The sequence below is a fragment of the Pogoniulus pusillus genome, chromosome 18 (assembly GCF_015220805.1).
Source record: "Pogoniulus pusillus isolate bPogPus1 chromosome 18, bPogPus1.pri, whole genome shotgun sequence".
Taxonomy (NCBI): domain Eukaryota; kingdom Metazoa; phylum Chordata; class Aves; order Piciformes; family Lybiidae; genus Pogoniulus; species Pogoniulus pusillus.
Window position 1 is genome coordinate 15,227,491 of NC_087281.1, and position 22,620 is coordinate 15,250,110.

Consider the following 22,620-nt stretch of genomic DNA (forward strand, 5'->3'; position numbering starts at 1 on the left):
TTTTGTGACTTGAGGGACTTCTTCACGTACCTGCTCCCCATAGAAAATGGTTATTTTGTGCCTGAGTAAAAATAGGATGAAGCTCCAGCTAAGACAGCCCATATGTGCATTTGGAATATGTTAGTAGAAGAGCAGCACACCTGTGCCATTGCTCCAGGTATAGCACAAGCCCTGCTGTAAAGGCAGGCAGGAGAGGAATGCTCTCTCAGATTGTATGTGCTATCAGCTTTCTGCAAGGAGCTGCCAGCATGAGGCTCAGCAGGACAAGAAAGTGAACAGTAATAGACAAAAAAAAAAAGGGGGGGGGAAGGATCATTTTTATGAATATATTGATTGACTTTTCCAGATGCAGAAAAGAAATCATGTTGATTTATTCAGCAAGATGAATGTGCCAGGGTAACAAAAGCACCACATTTCCAGTATTCATATCTGATGCTAAAATCCTGCAGAAAAGTCTGTTACTGTTCATAGGGAGGGAGTGTTCCTGATGGAGGCCAAGCTCGTGATGAAGTGCCAGGCCACAACGATGGAGCCAGGAAGTTGCAGAGGCAGCTGCTGCCTTTCTTTACCCATGCTGCATGACTCCCTCCTGCCCTGTGCAGCAACGGGACCAGGAGTACACCAGTAATTGTGGCTGTGCCCTTTGCATTTGTAAAGTTGTCCTCCTAGGCTGTGGTAAGCCCACACTAGAAAGACTTTTCCATCTCCCACGAATTGAAGATCACCTCTGCTAGTACAGTTTACAACAGGGCCTTGGGCAAAAAAAGCCCCAGTGTAACTACAACCACCTCCACAGTCAGTTTTCATTGTCCATGAGGGTAGAAACTACAATAAAACCTAGAACCAAAGGCAGAAGCTCTGTGCCAGCCATGCTTGCTGCATGCCCTGCATTGGGATGCTGAGGTGCTTGGGCTGCTGAGCTGCTGCGTGTGGGGCTACAGGGATGCTGAGCTGGGGACCTCAGGCATTGCTACATGGCTTGTGTGTTGCATTGCATGGTGGCCTGTGTGGATGCTAGGTGGTAGGGCTGCATGCCTGCAGGACAGCAGGGCTTCCAAGAGCTGTGGATGTCATACATCTCCACTTCAGAAAGGCTTGTGATACTGTTTCCCATAACAGCCTATAGATAAGCTCAGCAGATGTGGCATAGACAGTTGGTCTGTGAGGTGGATCAAAACCTGGCTCCACAACAGAGTTCAGAGGGCTGTCATCAGTGACACAGAGTCAGGTTGGAGGCCTGTAGCCAGTGGTGTTCCCCAGGGATCAGTACTGGGCTCATTGTTCAATATCTTTACCAACAACCTGGATGAGGGCACTGAGTGTACCTTCAGCAAGTTCACTGATGATACAAAGCCAGGGGAGTGGCTGACAGCCTATCAGGCTGTGCTGCCATCCAACGAGACTGGACAGGCTGGAGAGCTGGACAAAGGCTAAGCACATGAAGTTCAGTAAGGACAAGTGCAGGGTCCTGCATCTGGGGAGGAATAACAGCAGGCACCAGTACAGGTTGGGGGCTGCCCTGCTCGAAAGCAGCTCCGTGGAGAAAGTTCTTGGAGTCCTGTTGGACAGCAAATTCTGCATGGGCCAGCAATGTGCCCTTGAGGCCAAGAGAGCCAATGGCATCCTGGGGTGCATCAGGAAAAGTGTGTCCAGCAGGTCTAGGGAGGTTCTTCTCCCCTTCTGCTCTGTCCTATTGAGACCACACCTGAAATACTGTGTCCAGTTTTGGGCTCCCCAGTTCAAGAGTCCAGCAGAGAGCCACAAGGACAATCTGGGGACATGAACATTTCTCCCTTCCTCCCTCCATGTTTTGGCTTGCTTAGGCCTACCACGACAGGGTGTCAAGTGAATGAGCCAATGTCTTGTTGGTGCTCTGCAGCAATGAGACAAGGAGCAATGGCTACAAACTGGGACACAGAAGGTTCCATCTCAACGTGAGGAGAAACTCCTTTACAATGAGGGTGACAGCGCTGGAACAGGCTGCCCAAAGAGGCTGTGTGGTCTCCTTTTTGCCATTGGAATGGGCTGCCCAGGGAGGTGCTGGAGGCACCGTCCCTCCAGGTGCTCAAGAAAAGCCTGGCTGAGGCACTCAGTGCCATGGTCTAGTTGATTGGACAGGGCTGGGTGCTAGGTTGGACTGGATGTTCTTGGAGGTCTCTCCCAACCTGGTTGATTCTATGATTCCTTCTCTGGAGACTTTCAGGGACCCACCTGAATATATTCCTGTGCGATCTACCCTGCAGTATCCTGCTTTGACAGGATGATCTCTGGAGGTTCCTTTCAACCTCTAAAGTCCTGCGATTCTGGGATTCTGGCTTGTAAGGCTGCAGGGGTGCTGGTTTTCAGGGATTTGAGGGTTCGGGGCTGGATGCTAGGCTGTAGGTCTGCCGGGATACAGAAATAGCCGTCTGCCGGTGTCTTTGGCTGTGGGGCTGCTGCAACACTGAGCTGGATGCGGGCGGCGGAGATACTGGGGCGCAGGTCTGTGTACGAGGCTGGGAGGGTTGCGGCAGCGGCTGTCGCCCCCTGGTGGCGAAACCGCCACGGTGCTCCGGCGGCTGGGGAGCGGGATGGGACGGTGCTAGCGCTGGTGCTATTGGCGCTGCTCCTGCTGGCGCCAGTGCCGGCGGGGAGAGCGAAGCTGTGCCAGCCTGGCTCTGGAGGAGCATCTCTCTGAAGCTGGCAACAAAGGAACCTGCATTTTACATGTCAGATATCCTGGGGTGCCCTCAGGTTACTGATTGATGCCATTGGTCACAGCTTAACGATCACAGCAGCAAACTCGGGGACTGTTTGTCCGCTAGCTGGAGTCACCCACAAAACACCAAACCGTGGCACCGTTCTCATTTTCACCTTGCTGTGGCTGTGTGCATAGCAGAGACGCAAGGAGAAATGATAGGGTTCTCATTGTCCTCAGCACTCTTCTTTTCCAAACTGCAGGGCATCTCCATTAAGCACTAAAACGAAGTTGTGCTTTCAGGTGGTTCTGTGGATCTGACTCTTCTTTCCTCAGCTGACCACATGTCCAGTTCCATAGTCACCCATGGTGGGGTTATTTTTCACTCTTTAATGGTATACTCTTTTTGTACTGCTCTGTAAAAACCTCCACTCTCAGAAATGTCCTGCTGTGAGTACAAATAGTCTGTGCTGCATAAATGTCTTAATCTCCTTTTGGACAAACTGAATAATTACTCAGCTGGTTAGCAGCTTCTCACCAAATATATACTGTACCAGCCCCTAGGACTCTGCCTGCAATACAGTGAGCTTTGCAGAGCTGTCCTGTACTACTCGTACAGTTTTAGCAGTGCAGCTAAAGCTTAGGGACAAGATCCAGTGCAGCACGTTTCTGTGCCCTCACATGTTCGATGGAGAACTTCTGGAGCCTTTTCAAGAAGACAAAAGCTGATACTTGAACTGGTTACAAACAGCGGGAGGAAAACACACCGGCTTTTACCCAATTGTCATTTGCAGAGCCATATAATTTCCAGCAGAGGTGCAGCCCATCTGTCATGAATTCGCGGCAACTGACAACAGCGTTGGTTTTCTTAGCTCCCTTTCCCCTACAGATAACCCACAGATTCCCCTCAGGGCCTGCAGACAATAGGTTGCAAACTGTTGGCGTTGATAGATGAGCTTCCTCCTCCTCCTCCACACAGCCTGGAAAAGTGCTTACTTGTTTCTTAGTTAAACAAATTAGATACTCTAACCCCAAACAATGCTGGAGCTACAAATGGAAATAGGGAACTGTTTTGGCTTTGCGTGTCCCACCTCCTGATACTTTCTGTCCCCACTCCTCTGCTCTGGCACCCCCTTCTAACATTTTCATTTAATAACAAAGTGCACAGGCTTGTGGATGTGTGTATGTATGAAGACTTGCAACGTTAAGCAGAACATCTGAATGAGGAGAGTGATCAAAAAAAGCCCAAACCTATTCCAAAGATGTCAGTGTTTCAAACGGTGATCTTGATACAGGGTTTGAGTTGACAAGGTAAGGAATGACAATCTTTTCCACATCAGGTTCTGCCTTTCCTGCCCTTGAGAGGCTCTTCTGCCTCAGCCAATCAATATTCTCTGTTATCAGCTCCCATCCCTAGGCAAAGCCAAACATGTACAGCTGCAGCATCAGCATGAATACAAAGATACAGGACACATCTAGTGCTGTAGATGCCTGGGGGCAAATCTGGCTTGCAGCTCCCATACACGTGTGCCGAGGTACTTATATGCGCTGCAGTACAGATGTATTCAAACCCTCGGGATGGAAAATACTAGAGCTGTGTTAAGGGTGGGGAAGCATCTAGCTAGCAAACAACCTTTGTGGTTTTGGGCCTGGCCTATTGGAAAACCTTGTTTCTTCCAGAATATTGGAAGTAATGGAAATGCCTGCAGTAAAATACCTGATCATCTCTCCTTCCATTTAGAGAGGGTGAATGCATGTCATTTTCCAATTAGCTCTTGCTCTGAGCAATTATGTTGATCAAATAATTGAATAAGTGACAGGAATGTGAATTCTGGAGGCAGTTCATTTCATTCATCTGCCAGCTTATAGCTTGACTTGCATGAACACATAAACCTAGCTAATGTGTTTTTTTTAACTTTGAAAAATACAATTATAATAGTCAAACATTAAGAGCTATGTCTGCAGGGAGGAAGGTTCCTGCCAGTAAATTATAACAGGAGCATAATGAGGAAATTTGTCATTTCTAAGCAGCATGTAGGACAGGAAGGATGTGTGGCTTCTGTTTGAAAAAGTGAACAAGGATGTGTGGGGGGGGTGTCTGAAACGGCCCTGACCTGCATGTGCAACAAAGGGCCTGTCAAAGCAAAGTTGAGGGTAGTTTTTGAGATAGAGCTAGGGCTGTGATCCTTTGTGCAAAGGTGAGTGCAAAAGAGGCAAACTAGGTGGTTGCTGATTGGAATTGATCTAAGCACCAAGGCACGCTGGAAAAAGCTCCAGTTGAATATCTTTAACATTGAGATACTGTAAGAATCCTTGCAAATCTGGGCCTGACTTCCATCAAGAGCATGAATTCTGCTTGTGAGTTTTCTTTGGAAGGAAGGGAGTGAGGGAGGAAGGAAGGGAAGGGAAGGGAAGGGAAGGGAAGGGAAGGGAAGGGAAGGGAAGGGAAGGGAAGGGAAGGGAAGGGAAGGGAAGGGAAGGGAAGGGAAGGGAAGGGAAAGAGTGAGGGAGGCAGGGAGGAAGGAAGGAAGGAGGGAAGGAAGGAAGGAAGGAAGGAGGGAAGGAAGGAAGGAAGGAAGGAAGGAAGGAAGGAAGGAAGGAAGGAAGGAAGGAAGGAAGGAAGGAAGGAAGGAAGGAAGGAAGGAAGGGAAGGAGACAAACCATTTGTTTTTCTTCTTCAAGCTATCTTTAGATTGCCTTAACTGTAGCTTTTATCTGAACCCCCTGTAGCTACCTGGCCTACCATCCAACAGGAATTAATTGGCAGAGACATACAGTTATAAAAGCAGTGTGCAGGCATGAGCGATCGCCTTGCAGGGAGTATTACTTGGATGAACTACACTGACTGCAAGAAGGAAATCTGTGCAATTAATTGCTTCCTGAATAAAGGCATTTGCAGTCTGGCCCTTAAATCTTCAAGGCCTAAAAACACATGCTGTGTTCAATATGGAATTTGCCCACGTTAGTGGGCAAAAAAATAAATCTTGCACCACTCAGCTGGATTTGGTGCTGTAATTTTGGTTGGGAATAAACACTTTCCTGTCTAAGTATATTATACTCTAAGCCAGGTCTGCAGAAACTGCTCCAGTTAAAAATAAAGAGCCACAGAAGCTCTTGTGTTGGTTTAAAGCAGTTCCTAAACCAGTTTAGTTGAACTCCTACCATTTTCCCATGAGGAAATGATCTTACAGGAATCGGTTTAACAGAGCCTGAGGAAGCAAAACCAGAAACCTCCCAGGATGTCGCAGGCTGGAAGGCTATTTAAATGATAATAAGCTTCAGGGGAAAACAAAAAATGGTGAGTGATTGTAGACACACCAAGAGAGAGATTATTTGGTGTGAAGATGCTGGGCGATGTCACCGGGGTCTTCAGCCTACTGTGCACATCGCTTGTCACCAAGCAAATGAGATGGTGTTTAATCCCACTGGCAGGGAAGAGACCTAATTTAAGACCAAGTGAACGGCAGGACAGAAGCACTTACGGTTGGAGATGCTCAATCTGGGTAAAATGAAGGAGGACAGAGGTGTGAGCAGAAGGCTAGGACCAACCGGCGCTGGTGTCAGGCTCAAGAAGAACCACATTTCACAACAGCAGCTGATCCACACTGTCTGTGCATCCTTTGTAAAGCACTGCATTTTTTCTGAAGGCATTTCCTCTACCTTCACGCAGAGTCACAGACCACTAGATGAAGGACCTTTATTTTACCATGTCCAGCTCTATCACTGCTGCCTCATGGAAAGCTGCAACATGGTGATCTGTGGAGCCTCCTGCTCCCACTGAAGAAAGGGAAAGCTTTGTTTGGAACCACAGTTGGTCACACTAGAGTTGAGGTGTCACAGAAACGCTCACTTTGCTTGCTCACATGCTGTTGTTGATCTAATGTCACCCTCCTACTGATTCTTTGCCTGTTGTTTTTTGCAAGATTCAACATAAATTTTCTGATGCTCCACACATGAAAAGGACTTTAACATCTGATAAGCTCTGAGTATAGGAGTGGGCCTCTCAAACTCAGGGGGGGCATACTATGTTCTTCAGTGTGTGCTTGCTGGACAGAAGTAGGAGGGAGAAAAACTACAGCCCTTTCCTTGCAGCTTTTCCAATCCCCTGTCTCTCCAAGTACATTGCCATTAGTGTAAGTAGGCAGGGAGGTGTTATGGCCTGAAATGTATTATCATAGAATAGAATCATAGAATCAAGCAGGTTGGAAGAGACCTCCAAGATCATGCACTCCAACCTATCACCCAGCCCTATCCAATCAACTAGACCATGGCACTGCTAGAATCATAGAATCAACCAGATTAGAAGAGATCTCCAAGATCATCCAGTCCAACCTAGCACCCAGTCCTGGCCAATCAACTAGACCATGGCACTAAGTGCCTCATCCAGGCTTTTTTTTTCGTGTTAAGATAGATGCATAGGCTGCAATTTAGCACACAGTTTGGCCTCCTTCCTCTACAAAGCCAATCTGGCACCTCTGCTGGAGAAGTTAAATTGAAGAGTGGGAAAACAAACAATCCTGCCAATTGTTAGTGAGGGGGAAAAAAAAGCAGAACTGAATCTGCTTATCAGGGACTCACATTTTGAGAGAAAAATACAGTGGATCCTGAGGAAGGAAGGATTCTCTGTAGACCTTCCCAGACAACCCCATCCTGAAATAGATGGGGCAGAGAGCTGGGGCCCTTCCTATTGGGAAAACTGCGTCCAAAGAACTGAAAATGAACATAACAAAAATCTCCAGAACTGCAGCAGTGCTGTCAAGCTGTAACTAAAAAAAAAAAAAAAATCAAAACAAAATAAATTAAATGCATAATTAAACTAATTAAACCAAACAAACAGACCACAAAAAACACATACCAAAACACACACACACAAAAAAACCCAACCCAAAAACCCCACAGCAAACCACCAAACTAGAAACAGTAGGGAATATGCAAAGCCTGCAGAACCTGAAGTCTGGATGTGTTTGAGGCAAAGTCTTCCCTCGACCCACAGTCAGGCTGTGGGGGCACCTGAAGTTCAGATCTCAATTGTGCTCATTGGCAGGTGTTTAGGATCATATCAGATGCCACATATCACAATGGGTTTGGCTAAGTCCCACCTTTATGTCAGCTTTTTTTTGACTGGATGAGCTCTCTGGGAGGACAGGGGAAGGACTATGTGTGTTGATGCAGCTAGCTGAAGAGATGCAGGGCTATTTTTGCTTTAAATAACTTGAAATAATCATTAGCCCAATAACCTCCAAGGACTGCTAAAACAGCAGTGAGTTTAATGCCTCTTGTTCTTTCCCCTGGTCCACCTCCTTAGTGCAATACACTCAATAATCACATGCAAACATGTTAGCACATCTGATTCCCAACAGCTGCAAACATGTTAGCACATCTGATTCCCAACAGCTGCAAGGCCAAATTATATTTTAGGCAATCTAAGACAATGCCTCAGAGTCCAGCTCTTGCCACGACACGAAGAGATTACTATCTCAGCTTCCATACTCGCTTTTAGCTCTCCTACTGGTCTGAGAACAAGCTGAGTGCAGTCACACCGGCTTGCACATGCAGCTGATGCTTCTTTTCCCCGCGCTCTAGTGATGCTCACCAATGCAGAGCTCTTGGGCGCCCTCTGCTGGTAACCATGTAGTAGTGAGGTGGATGTGAACTAGATGAAGGGAAGAAGTCAGAGTTGTGGTCAAGGGGACTTAGTTGGAGTCCCTCAGGGGTCAGTACTGAGAGCAGTACTATTCAGTATATTCATCAAAAGCCTGAGAGCACCTAAGAAAAACTGGTTTTTCATGGAGAGAATGGTCAGGCACTAGAATGAGCTGCCCAGGGAGGTGGTGGAGTCACCAACCCTGGATCTATTTAAGGGTTGTTTGGATGTGGTGCTTAGGGATATGGTTTAAGGGGAATCTTGTAGGGTAAGGTTATAGGTTGGACTTGGTGACCCTGAGGGGCTTTTCCGACTTGGATGTTTCTGTGATTCTGTGACGGCCAATGCCACTCTGGGGTGTATTAGAAGGGCTGCAGTTAACAGGTCAAAAGAGGTTCTCCTCCCCATCTACTCTGCCCTGGTGAGGCTGCATCTGGAATATTGTGTCCAGTTCTGGGCCTCTCAGTTCAAGGACAGGGAACTGCTTGAAAGAGTCCAGCACAGAGCCCCAAAAATGGTTAAGAGACTGAGGGAGCTGGGGCTCTTTAGTCTGGAGACTGAGGGATGACTTCATGAATGTTTATAAATATGTAAAGGGTGAGGGCCATAGTTGGGCTCTTCTCAGTGATGCCCAATACCAGGAAAAATTGCTCCTGAGGAAACTATGACTCTGTGACAAAGTGATTTGTTGCTAGGAAGACCAGCACCCGCAGAAGGCAGCTGTGCTGTCAGAAGCTCTGCAGGATTGCCTCTCCTGGGAGGGACCCCACGTTGTCCCAGGGGAGGATTGTGAGAACCTTTCCCCGAGGAAGAAGGAACAGCAGAACCAACATGGAATGAACTTTGACTGACCTTCATTGCCTGCCCCTCTGCAGGGGAGGAGGGAGTAGAGCTGGGCCCAAGAAGGCGGCACTGGTGGTCAGAATGTGCATTTAAGATCATGTTGTTTTTATCACCATCCCACTCTGATTCAATTAGTGAACTTGTGGTAGTTTTATTTAAACTGTTTCCTCAAGAGTGTGCCTTTCACCCATGACACAACTGGTAAATAAACCCTCCTTGTCCTTTGTTTCCTCCACCCTTGAGCTCTCCTCCCCATCACACCAGACAGGGGCAGGAGTGAGCAGATGAACACTTGTTGGGCTCAAATCATGGCACATGATTTTATTACAACTAAGAAAGCCTACACTAAAGAGGAATAAGTTTACACAGCTTATAAGATGATGCTGACACTAAAGCTGCCAGCCTTTACACAAGACTTGGCTTATTTTATTTTCAGAGATGAATACTAAACAAGATAGCCATCACCACTCAATCCAAACATACAAGTATTTGCATAATCTTCTCCCATCTATGTTAAAGAGTTCCCAACCAAATACAGTCCTTGTGTTTTCTGCAAAAAAAAAAAAAAGATAATTCCTCTTGGTTATTGCTGCAATATAGGAAACAATATTAATATTTACTGGAAAGGCTGTGCATTTTGAAGACTGCATCAGTTACAAAAAGCCTCACTCCCATTCCCTTCATTCTGTGCAGCTTCTGTACAGCAGAACTAGCATTCTGTTTCTTCCAAATGAAACAGTAATTTCAGACCCTCTCCCTGCTCAGCACATCTCGACAGCATTTACGCCTCTCCTCTATGGTTTCTGTCACTAATGGCCCCTAATGCATTTATGACAGCACCTCAAGCAAGCAGACTTCAGCAAAGTCCATGAGAAAACAAGGAAAGGCGACACAAAGGGGAAGAGAAGATTCTTCTTAATTCTTCTCTGAAAAGAACGATTGTTACTGACAGCAGAAAGTTTGATCTGGGAGAATGTAATTTAAGATGGCAGGCCAACTGAAATAGCAGCCCTTTCAACAAAACACAAAACCTACACCAAGAAATAATTTAGATCTGCCTCAAAAACGAATGGAAATAATTTGAATGCTGGAGATAGTGAAGAGTCTACATTTCTACCAAACAAATCAGACTGTGCAAATCCATGTTGCTTATCTACAGTGCTGAGTCACATCTGAATGGTGGATGTGCCTCACTGACTACCACACCCTGACAGCATTTCAGCACTCTCCTTTCTATGAGAACACCTCCTTAAAAAAGAATTCTACAGTGACACAATGAGAAATTATTTTCTCCTGCTAAATGGTGTTAAGTATACTTAAGACCTTCACAAAGGTTTGGCCAGGAATTGTGTATTATTTTCCAAGTTACAAACCCTACAGAAATCACTCTTACAGGATATGCCGTCCAAGGATGTGACCTTGACTTTAGTCCTCACTTCCCTACCCAATCTGTTAAGAAAAGCATTGCAAGCTTGGAGGCTTTGATTCTAAGTCTTCAGCTTCTGAAATGCAGCACTTAGACTTCTATGTTTTTCAGGGACTCAAGAAAAACATTTAGTTCATATATTGAATGTACATCATTTTTATTAAGTGCTTTCACATTCTGTTCTCAAGAACAGTTAGGTCACTTCACACCACAGAGGTGGTACTTTCCGGATTTACACGCATCAGTCTTGAAGCGTTCCTCAAATCCTGTAGCTGCTTGGCTGGCTTTCCAACTCCTTCCTCAAATCTTTTTTCCACAACAGGAAGGACAGTTTCGTACAGGAAGGATGCATTCTGCCTAATGAATGCTTTCTTCTCAGGGTCCTGTTCACAACGTAAACTATAATCCACATGCTGGACAGCCACCAGGATGATTTCCACGAGACTCTCCAAAAGAACCATATGCAGTTCAGGAAAGTAAAGCTTTAATGCTTCCTCCAAGAAGGCCATAGTCTGCTTAGTGAAAGCTACTACAGTGTAACTAAGGTTGACCCAGCAGTCATCACCTGTGTATTGGTCAAAATTGCCTACACCGCAGCTCCTCATCTCCTCCCTGAGTTTCCCCAGTGCCTCTGGAGTCATGAGGTTCATCTTTCTCCACATCTCCTCAGAGTTGCGGTGCTTGGTTGCCTCGATGATGATATCCTTGTAGCTCTGCAAAGCACCTTTGATATCCTTTACCAGAAGAGCATGAATGATGAAGGTGAGATCCAGTCCAATCTCGCTAAGCTGCTTGCAGTGCTCTTTAGCTACCTTGCATGTTAATAAAAAGCAAAAGATGTTACTGTTACACAGGTCTCCTTTACAGTTACCAAATTTATCATTCTCAGAAAACATCAGGGAAGCATTATTCACACTTCACTGATTTATCCAGCTTTAAGAATTTCCTTAGTAATGAGGCATTAATAACTGAAACATAAACCCTATCTGTCAGAAATACTCAGGATAGTTACATTATAGGCCCACACATACTCTCCCCCCCTTTTCTTAATAAAAGCCAAAAGAAATCATAAACTCAGCAAGTTAGGCCTTCAAAACATCATGGAAATGTAGTCCAGGACAGGCTTGGAAAACAAACAAAAAGCTTTCTTAATGCACACATCATTCAGATGAGGTTTATTTATGCAAATTTTAGGACCTACTGGTTAAAGGCAAACCGAGAATAAATGATCTTTGTGAAAAGCAGGGCTTTTCTTGCGATGTACTTTTATCTCAACGCTTTCCTTTGTTAAATTGAAATAGTCCAAACCAATTCCAAATAAATGCAGGAAACCTTTCAGGAGACCCACTCAAGAGTCAACAACTAAACTATGGCTAGAAATAAAGAATTGACAAGCTTTGCAGCCTTTGTTTTGCCTATCACGTCACCAACCTCTTTAGATCCTCTTACCTTGACACATTCTGCTGCAGTTGACAAGCTCTCTTTACTGTCAAATACTTGCTTACTAAAGGCATCCACAAACATCCTCATGGAAGAGCGGGCCCAGACGACAAAGGCCGAGTAGCAGCCGTTGTTGCCGGCGAAGTCTGTCTCAAACTCTCTTGCTGTCTCTAGAAGGCTGGTGAAAAAGACGTGGCAGAGCTTGTGGATGTAGAGCAGAGTGGCACCCTCAATACGCAACTGTCGGATGGCTGTCTGCACCGCAGCTGCCCGGTTCTTCAGGAAGAGCTCGCACGCCTTGGTGGACTGACCCAAGCGAATGAGCTGGGACACGGCTCGGCGGGTGGCCCGCGGCCCTCCCCGCAGGGAGCGGTCTGGAGACAGCTCAAACACCAGCACATCTGTAAGCTGCCGTACCCGCTCATCCACCTTAGCTCGCAGCTCCTTCACGGGCTGGCTCACAGGCTTGTCCCCCAGGTACTCGTTGAGTTTATCCAAGAGATCCACTGCCCCCTCAAAGTCCCGCTGAGCAATGCAGACATCCAGGTCCTCAGGCAGCTCCTGGATCCACTCCAGTGAAAGGTCAACCACCTCTTCCTCAGCAGAGGGCTCTTCTTCCTCCTCATCCTCATCCTCCTCAAAGGGGTTGGTGGATTCAGGAGGTGTCGGGGCAGGCCGGGGTAAAGCCTCCTGCTCCAGACGTCGCTTCTCGCTGAGGGCTCGGTTGCGCTTAGTCTCCTCCAGCACCTCCAGCCACTCCTTCTTGATCTTGGCATTCTCGGCCTGGAAGATGCGGCTTTCAGGGAACATAAGTAGCTTGAACATATCCTTCATGGGCGGGTTGTCCTTAACGTTGACCACAGCTAGCCCGTCGAGGGGGTAGAGTGCATCGTAGCGGTAGGCGCCCCGGCGGTTGGGCAAGGCAGTGGCCACAAGCAGGCAGTCGTTCATGAGGAAGGCGTGCACCCGCTGGATCTGCGCCATGTGGTCGGCGTCGTACTCCACCAGATCACCGTTGTACACCAGGTACTTGCCAGGGCTCTCGGGCAGAAGGTCGCGGCAGCCCTCCACCTTCTCCAGGAGGGTGGTGAGCGTGCGCTGCCGTCCCTCCTCGCTGGCCGCTGTCTCCTTGGCCGACAGCGGCAGGAAAGGGTCGGCGGCGGCGCGGCGAGCGCCCAGGGTGGGGTCATCGCGGTCGGCCTGGAGAAGCAGGGCCTGGGTGACGGCCTCCATGATGCCCTTCTGCTCGGTGAGGATGTGGCTGAGCTGGTACATCTCGCTTTCCAAGTAGCTGATCTCCCGCGCCGTCTCGATGAACTGCCGGTAGTTCTGGTAGACATTGCGCTTCAGGCTCTGGGCCGTCTCCTCGCTCAGCGCCTGAATCCGCTGCCGGTGCTCCTGCAAGTCCCGGTCCCCGTCCGACTGCTGCGACAGCTGCTTCACGTACTCTCCCGCCGCGAAGCCCCCCGACTCCAGCTGCCGCCGCAGCCGGCTCCCGCCACCTTCGCCCAGCGCCAGTGCCATCGCCTCTACCGCCGGCCGCCTCACCGCCCCCACCGCCGTCAGGGTACGCACTCCGCCTGCGCCAGCATCGCCGCGCCAATTGCGCAAGCGCAGGAACTCGCAGGAAGCGAGTGCCCGACCGCCGGGAAGAGCAAGCCCCGATGGGGGTGCTGGCCGCGGAGCAGCCCGCGCGCAAGCGCCTGCGCGGGGGGAGGCGGCTCCGCCTTTTAGCGCGGTGCGCCTGCGCGGGGGGACGCGGCTCCGCCTTGCAGCGCGGTGCGCCTGAGCGGGGGGAGGCGGCTCCGCCTTTTAGCGCGGTGCGCCTGCGCGGGCAGCGTCGGCTTTGCGGCGTTGGTGCGGGGCTGCTGCGCGGGATGGAGGAGGAGGGGGACGACTTCGTTTTGGCGCTGCAGCTCCAGGAGCTGTGGGAAGCGGAGGATAAGGAGGCGGCCGCGGCGGCAGCAGCAGCAGCAGCAGCGGCGGTGGTGCGTCCTGAGGTGTCGCCGGACCCCTCGCCCTGCCGCCCGTTGTCGGTGGTGGACGAGGCCTGGGAGCTGCTGGACCCCAGCCCCGACGTGCATGGACTCTTCGTGCATTTCAACGAGACGCTGTTCTGGGGGCGCCTGGCGGCTGTCGAGGTCTCATGGAGCCCACGCATGACCCTGTAGGCACCGGGGCCGGGGTGGGGCGTACTGGGCCGGCTCGCTGGGGAGCTTTATGTCGGTGTGGGGCGCGGGAGGCGGCGAGCGGGAAGGCGGCAGGTGAAGCCGGCTGGTGCCGAGCTGCGCAGCCAGGTGGCGGTCAGTGGCCTCTGGCTGGAGAAGCTGCCCTGCCTTTGCGCGGGCACAGCAGTCTGCTGATGTGCCAGAAGTGTCGCACGGGATTGCGGACCGCCAAGTAAGCAGCAGCTTATCCCATACAGCTGTGGGTTTCGTGAAGTTGGAGGAGAAGCTGTCATCGCTCATTACACGCTGCTTATAACTGTGGCTTTGTAGGCCGAGTATACCAGTGCTACAGCTTCCCTTCTAGATGTTTGACTGACCTGTTTTTCTAACAGAGTTTATACCCCAGGCTGGTCACTGTTATTGCCTGTTTCGGCTCCGATTTGTTTGCCTTGGCAGCCGTAAGCAGCTTTCCCTATGGTGCAGGCAAAACTGTAGAGATGCAGAATAAATAACTTGGTCTTCAGCTATGTACGTTGAAACTTAAAACTGCCTACGTGTGCTGCTGTAATGTTTCTTGTTTGCAATTTATATGGTATATATAGCTTTACAGCATGAGCAGATATGAAATAGTTGCACATTAACAAGATTTAGAATAAGCTGGGAAGGGGAATATGCAGAAAATAGGAGATTAACAATACACAAACACACATATGGAGTGCAGTCTGCAACTCTGCAGCAGATCAGCTGATGCAAGTGATGTCTACAGGAGTCCTGCCCCTTTTGTCCTCTACTGATTGCACTACTCTATGCACTTGGAAATATTTGGATACTGAACTGGTAGAGGACTAAGTGGCATTTAAGTTGGTGTTAGCTGCAATGAATCTCCAGCCTCTCTTACATATTTTGCTCCATCCGAAGTTTTAATGAAAACAGTCTTCTGCCTTCTTAACCCATTAGCTGGCAACAGTCTGTTGTGGTTTTGCTTTTGCTTTTTTGTTTCCTTCAGGAGTATGGGGGTTCAATTAAATGGCTGCAACAGATCTAATAAATAGTTCCACTGTTATTAATTAAATCACAGCTTATTCTAAGAAACTTGTGGACTTTGGTTTTTGGTTTTTTGTTGGTTGGTTGATTTTTGTTTTGCTTAATGATACTGGGTTTTTTGAGGAACTACTAGAAGTGCTTTTTTTTTATCATGTTGTGAGTTACTGAATTCGTGTTGGAATGGGACAGCAGTTTAACTCCAGTTCTCAATTTAATTCATGTACCAGAGAAACAAGTAGCTCTTCATATTTTCTTTTGTGTCTCTTTCAGCTGTGCTGGAGTGTGTCGCTATGAAGGTAGAGGTGGGATGTGTTCCATTCGTTTAAGTGAGCCACTCCTAAAGTTAAGACCAAGGAAAGATCTTGTCGAGGTATTTAAAGCTTGCTCATAAATCTCCTCTGTAAAGTGTATTGTGCCTTCTCCCCATTCCAAACAAATATTTTACATTTCATAGTGGGATTCTTTTATGCAGTGGTGACTTCATTCATAGTATCACAGAGTCATCCAGGACGGAAGGGACTACCAAGAACAAGTCCAGCCATTTTGCTCACCCCACTGAGTCTGTCAGTACACCATGGCCCCAGACATCAGATCTGTATGGCTTTTAAACATGTCAAGGGATGGTGATCCAACCACCTCCCTGGGTCGCCCTCTCCAGTGCCTGACAACCCTTCTAGTGATTTTTTTTTTCCCTAATGTCTAGTCTAAATGTCTCCTAGCACAGCTTGAGGCTGTTCGCTCTTGTTCTGTCATTAGTTACTTGTGAGAAGAGACCAATGCCTACGTCTCTGCAAGCTCCTTTTGGGTAGTCATAGAGAGCAGTAAGGTCTCCCCTCAGCCTTCTTTTCTGCAGACTAAACAGCCCCAGTTCCCTCAGCTGCTCCTCACAGGACTTGTTCTTGAGGCCCTTCAACAGCTTAGCAGCCCTTCTTTGTACTCACTCCAGAACCTTGACGTCTTTTCTATGCTGCAGTGCCCAAAACTGAACACAGTACTCAAGGTGCGGCCTCACCAACACTGAGTACAGAGGGGCAGTCATCTCCCTGGTCCTGCTGGCTAGACAACTTACAACACAAGCCTGTATGCTGATGGCCTTCATGGCCACCTGGGCACACTGCTAGCTCATATTCATCCTCTTGTCAGTCAGTACCTCCAGGTTCCTTTTCTGCCACACAGCTCTCTAGCCATTCTTCCCCAAGCTTGTAGCATTGCATGGGGTTGTTGTGGCCCAGGTGCGGGACCCAGCACTTGGCCTTGTTGAAGTTGACCTCAGCCCATTGGCCCAACCTATTGGTCTCTCTGTAGAGCCTACCCTCAAGCACATCAATACTCCCACCTATTTTCAAGTCGTCTGCAAACTTATTGAGGGTGCATTCGATCTTCTCATCCACATCATTGGTAAAGAAGTAGAACAGGACTGGTCCCAGTACTGAGCCTTGGAGAACACCGCTTGTGGCTGGCCACCAGGTGGATTTAACTCCACTGACTCTGCGGCCTGGCCAGCCAGTGCTTTACCCAGCAGACTGTGTGCCCTTCTAAGCCCTGAGCAGCCATTTTTTAATGAGAATGCCATAAGAAACTGTGTCAAAGGCCTTAGGGAAGTCCAAGTGAACAACAGCCACAGCCTCTCCCTCATCCAATAGCTGGATCATCTTGTGTCATCGAAGGAGATCAGATTTGTCAAGCAAGACCTGCCCTTCATAAACCTGGTTGACCTGTATATGGTGCATAATGGCACTCAAGATGATCTTCTTTGTGACCTTTCCTGGTACTGAGGTCAGACTGACAGGCCTGTAATTCCCTGGATCCTCCCTTCAGCCTTTCTTATAGATGGGAGTCACATTTGCTACCCTCCAGTCTACTGGGACCTCCCCATACAGGGCTGCTGGTAGATGATAGAGGCTTGGCGAGTGCATCCTCCAGCTCCATCAGTACATTTGGGTGCAACCCATCCAGCCCCATAGACCTATCTGTGTTTAAGTAGTGTAGCATGTCACTGACCATGCCCTCTTTGATTGCAAAGATCTCATTCTGCCTCCACTCACTGTCTTCCAGCTCAGGGGGCTGGGTGCCTAGGGAACAACTCGTTCTACTGCTAAAGACCGAGGCAAAGGCGGCATTAAGTACCTCAGCCTTTTCCTCATCCTTATGTATATGTTGCTTACTGTGCAGTGTCATGGTAATCTTTCAATTCTATGTTTCTAAATTGGCAATTCTGAGTAGGAGTCTAAAGGTACTTCTTTATTTTACTGAGTTTGTAGAGACAGCATTACTTCTAAATTATTTTCTCATATTAAAAACAAACAGACTGAAAGCATAATCAGAAAATGGTTGTGATGTCATCTTTTAGGTCAAAAGACTAACAAAAAGCAGGAAATAAGGATATAGGATATGGCAAAATGTAACTTTATGTTGCTGCTTGTGCCTCTCTCAGAGCTCAGTGTTCAGATTTGTGTAATGAACAGCTTTCTCACAAGTGTGTTTTTTTGGGCTGTATAGGGGATGATATCTTTAAAGATGTGACTTAAGTTTGAGGATTATTTCTTCTTTATAGGATGTCACTTATTGTGCTAATATTTTTCATCATGTTTTAGTGTTGTGGGAGTAGAGGTAATGTGATTTGACAGAGAGTAAATGTGATGTTTTTATGCTCCTGTCTGAACAAGTGAAAATATGATCAGTACCCAGATAAATGTAGAGTAGAATACTTCCAACTTAATCTTGAAACCGTACATAATGTTTTTATTAAATAGGTAATGATTTGCATTGTTTCAGACACTACTGCATGAAATGATCCATGCCCTGCTTTTTGTTACTAATAATGACAAAGATCGTGAATCTCACGGACCAGAGTTCTGCAAACACATGCGTCGCATTAATCGCTTGACCGGAGCCAATGTCACGGTAAGCATGATCCATTTAGCTCAATTTAATAGATGTTTCCTCTTGGTTTGGTTTTTCAGTATACCTGGTGTGGTATGAGTAAGATCCTTGTTCTTGTTAGACATTCCAAAGTTAGTACCCATGCATATTTGCATCCGAGTGTAAGCCAGCTCCATAGTTGCTTTGTTGGGGACGATAGGAATGTACTGAAGATGGGGCAAGTTGTTACTCCTACAACTTTGAAGGGTATCATAGCTCAGTAATTTTCTTTAACACAAAAGTTTAAACCTGAAACAACCTAATGATGCCAGAGACAGAATAGCTCCTTGTTCAGAGTAACACTGGGGAAAGAGTAATCCCTTCTAGTTAGGATTTACATCAGTAGAGATTAATGGGTTACTGATGTTTAAAAATACTGTGTCAGAGAAGATCAATGAAGGTAATAGCTGGTGGGAGACTACAATGCTGGTACTGTTAACAATGCATTCTAAACAGTATGTCATTTAGTGGAATTGTGGATAGATTTTCAAAGTGATTTTATTGCCCTTCAAACAAGATAGGCAGGACGTATTCTTGTATATCCTTTCTTCTTTTTTTTTCCTTTAAAGCTTTGTTTCAATTGTAGCTAAATGCTGATCAATTTTTTTACCCAGTATTTCTAACTGGAAATGTAAAAAAGTCAGCCATATAAAACTGAAAGCCTTCTGAATTAATTTTTTTGGTAAAAACCTAGATCTATCACACTTTTCACGATGAGGTGGATTCGTACCGTCAGCACTGGTGGCGGTGCAACGGCCCCTGTCGGAACAGAAAACCTTACTTTGGATATGTGAAACGTTCCATGAACAGAGCGCCCTCTGCGCGGGACTTCTGGTGGGCAGAGCATCAAGTAACCTGTGGGGGGACGTTCACAAAAGTGAAGGAGCCAGAGAACTTTAAGAAATCCAAGGAGAAAACACAGCCCACAGAAATTCCAAATTCTGAGTCAACTAACAAAGGTATTTGAAATAGTTCTTTTTTTTTCCCCTTTTCCAGATTTTTATACCCAAACCCTTCCTTGAACCAATGCAGATCTACCACTACATGAGCCTTGCTTAGCTATTACTGTTGGACACCAAAGAGCAGCAACAGTTTTATTTCTGCATTTCTAAGCTCCCTCTAAATTTCACTACAAAAAATTAGCTTGCACTGTTTTCAAGCAGCAGGGGTATTTCCTAGAATCATAGAATCAACCAGGTTGGAAGAGACCTCCAAGATCATCCAGTCCAACCTAGCACCCAGCCCTGGCCAGTCAACTAGAGCATGGCACAAAGTGCCTCATCCAGGCTTTTCTTGAACACCTCCAGGGACAGCAACTCCACCACCTCCCTGGGCAGCCCATTCCAATGCCAATCACTCTCTCTGGCAAGAACTTCCTCCTAACATCCAGCCTAGACCTCCCCCAGCACAACTTGAGACTGTGTCCCCTTGTTCTGTTGCTGGTTGCCTGGCAGAAGAGACTAACTCCCACCTGGCTACAGCCTCCCTTCAGGTAGTTGTAGACAGCAATGAGGTCAGCCCTGAGCCTCCTTTTCTCCAGGCTGCACACCCCCAGCTCCCTCAGCCTCTCCTCATAGGGTTTGTGGTCTAGGCCTCTCACGAGCTTTGTTGCCCTTCTCTGGACACATTCCAGTATCTCAACATCTCTCCTGAATTGAGGAGCCCAGAACTGGACGCAAGACTCAAAGTGTAGCCTGACCAGTGCTGAGTACAGGGGCAGAATAACCTCCTTGTCCTACTGGCCACACTGTTCCTGATCCAGGCCAGGGTGCCATTGGCTTTCTTGGCTACCTGGGCACACTGCTGGCTACTATCTACCAGTACTCCCAGGTCACTTTTTTCTTGGCTGCTCTCAGCCACTCTGTCTCCAGCCTGTAGTGCTGCTTGGGGTTGTTGTGGCCGAAGAGCAGAACCCTGCACTTGGCCTTGTTCAATCTCATCCCATTGTCCACTTCCCACCCAGCCTGTCAAGGTCCCTCTGCAGAGCTCTCCTACCCTCCAGCAGATCAACATCTGCTCCTAGCTTGGTGTCCGATGCAAAGTTACTGATGCTGGAGTCAGTCCCATCATCGGATTCGGGTGAAGCATGTGAAATACAAAAGCTGTGATTTATGTATGAAAAAATTAGCAACTTTTCTTAGTTGAGCTTTGTCTCTGTTTTACAGGCAAGACTCAAACACGTGATACACAAGGTCTGACACCCTTCAGTGGAAAGGGATATCGGCTTGGAGGAGGAGAGAGTGGACTCTCAGAAAAAAGCACAAATTCCAGCATCAGTGTCAGAAACAGTGAAACGCCTGCTTCGGAGCATCCTTCAGTAAGGACAGTGCCAATCCCTAAAAATGAGATAAAATTTGAGAAGTCACCACGAAGTGGCATTTTCTTCCCACTTTATACTGACGATGCCAGTGAGAAGATCAACTTGGCTTCAAAGCGTGAGTTTCCAGCGCTTTCTGTCGCCAGTACAAAAGCTTACAGGAGCGTTGGTGGATCGCCTGTTAAAATTGCTCGTGTTATGGAACAAAAATCAAACCAAGATTCTGTAGGTGGCAAGAGAGTCACACTGCCCCCAAACCAAATTTGCCTTCAGTTGACAACAGCAGCTCAGGCTGCACCTGAGGTGAAAAGCTCTGAACATCCTAACACACCACAGCAGTGGCCAAAGAGGGAAGACAAAACTGCCTTTGAAAACTATTTCACTAAAAAAGGGAGTACTAATGTCTCTTTAAGTATAGACTCACCTATGAAGGCCAGTGTTGAATCTACAGCGAGTTCCAGGACTGCTGGAAGGCAGGATAAAAAAGTCAGCTGTCCTGTTTGCCAGACTGAGGTTTCAGAGTCTAAAATAAATGAACATCTTGACTCTTGTCTTGCATAAAGTCTTTCAGAAAGCTGTCTAATAAACCAGGGCTGAAAACATTGCTTGAAAACTACTATGCTCAGGGTTTGCTTGGCCATGTGCCTCTTCTGGACTGGAATTTGAATTAGTCACTGTGCCGAACCACAAGATCTGTGGAGCTGCACATGACAAGGAAGCAAGCTGCTACTTGTGTTTCAAAACACTGAACGCTTGCCTGTTCGTAGGTGTATGTTTGTGTTAAACATTCTTGCTGCAGAAACTGGGTAGCATAAGAGCAGGTGGATGCTTACCAAGCTGTGCATTTTCAAGGCACTTTTAAAAATTAGGACATTTTAAATGCTGCAAATTCATCTTTGTTCTTAAGATCCTGTTGTGTTTTTTCTTAAGTTTTTTTTTTGCCATTCTTAAAGTTAACTACCTCTAATAAGGGTTATGCTGTTCACTACAGTGTTACTAGTTGGCATGTTTTTTAGACTGGTAAATATTTTGCATAAGGCACTCTTTTTGAAGAGCTAGCTGAAAGCAAGAATTTCAGATGTGGGCTTGTCTCAAAGATAGAGGCACAGTCATCAAAAACAGAGCAGTGTCCTTTTAATGGGTGGATTATGACAAGAAAAGTCAAGAATTGCAGTGAAGATGTTGGAAAATCCAGTACAAAAGTACTTGGCTTAGATAAGGACAAGGCTCTACACTGAAGGGCTCAGTTAAAAAAAAACTTGTTTTGAGGAGCAAGGATTTAAGAATGATCTATGCTGTTAAAAGTTGGAGTGGTCAAATGGAAACTAACAAACTTCAATTTTAGGTGTGGCTTTTATTCAAAGACCTCAGCTAGATTCTTCACCTGCTTTTTCCAATGGTTTACACAAACTCTTGTGTTTAATGTTCTTTTTTTTTGGATATAGGTGTTGGGTGTATAAGTAACTGCTCCCTGTATCCTGAGATCAGTAAGTTATGAGGAATATTGGTAGCAATTCCAGTGAAGAGTCTTTCTGCTCATGTAATAAAAGCCTTTTGTGATTTTTCAGTTAACCTTCCAGTGTGTTACAAGTCAGAACAATGCTAACTTAACATTAGCTAACAGTCTGTTTTGCTGCTTCTGGAAGCCAACCACTTCGGTGGCTCATACCCAACAAGCCAGTCAGCTGAGCAGTAAAACCATTGTGCTGTGAAAGGTTACACATGCTGAGCAGATGTGGTTTCCATACACATTTTCTGAACTGTTGACTATTTTCTTGTTGCACCAAAAGTATTTAACTGGTTAAAGAGTTAACATCTTGATTCCTTACTTGTAAAACTGATAATAAATAGTTTTGTTTAAAACCAGAGAAAATAACTATGCTGTTTCATGTATTGTTGCTGCAACTTTAAATGGCTGTATTAGCCTCAGATGCATATATTTTCACCTTTTACATAATCACTTACTTGCTGCTCCCTTTTGACATGGGGAAATAAACTCTTGTGCAATAGAATTTGGCAAATGATATCATGGCTCTTTTTAAGCACTGGTGTGTTTAAATACTGCCACTATGGATGTTTAATATGAATGAGTCTTCTTGCATATTCTGAATAAATTAGCACTGAATTTTAACTTTACAA

At 46.8% G+C, this 22,620-nt stretch overlaps 2 protein-coding genes across 2 annotated transcripts; one reads left to right on the forward strand and one right to left on the reverse strand.

Moving 5' to 3' along the window:
• Nucleotides 1–9,470: 9,470 nt before the first annotated feature.
• Nucleotides 9,471–13,716, reverse strand: EXOC8 (exocyst complex component 8). The gene is made up of 2 exons (XM_064158521.1): nt 12,040–13,716; nt 9,471–11,402 (listed from the first exon to the last, which is right to left on the reverse strand). Exons 1-2 carry the CDS (start codon nt 13,552–13,554, stop codon nt 10,794–10,796), a joined length of 2,124 nt encoding a protein of 707 aa, XP_064014591.1. The 5' UTR covers nt 13,555–13,716; the 3' UTR covers nt 9,471–10,793.
• Nucleotides 13,717–13,852: 136 nt separating this feature from the next.
• On the forward strand, nt 13,853–22,620 carry SPRTN (SprT-like N-terminal domain). Its single transcript, XM_064158522.1, has 5 exons — nt 13,853–14,197; nt 15,513–15,612; nt 18,018–18,146; nt 18,859–19,123; nt 20,330–22,620. The coding sequence occupies exons 1-5, from the start codon at nt 13,908–13,910 to the stop codon at nt 21,040–21,042; spliced, it is 1,497 nt and encodes a 498-aa protein (XP_064014592.1). The 5' UTR covers nt 13,853–13,907; the 3' UTR covers nt 21,043–22,620.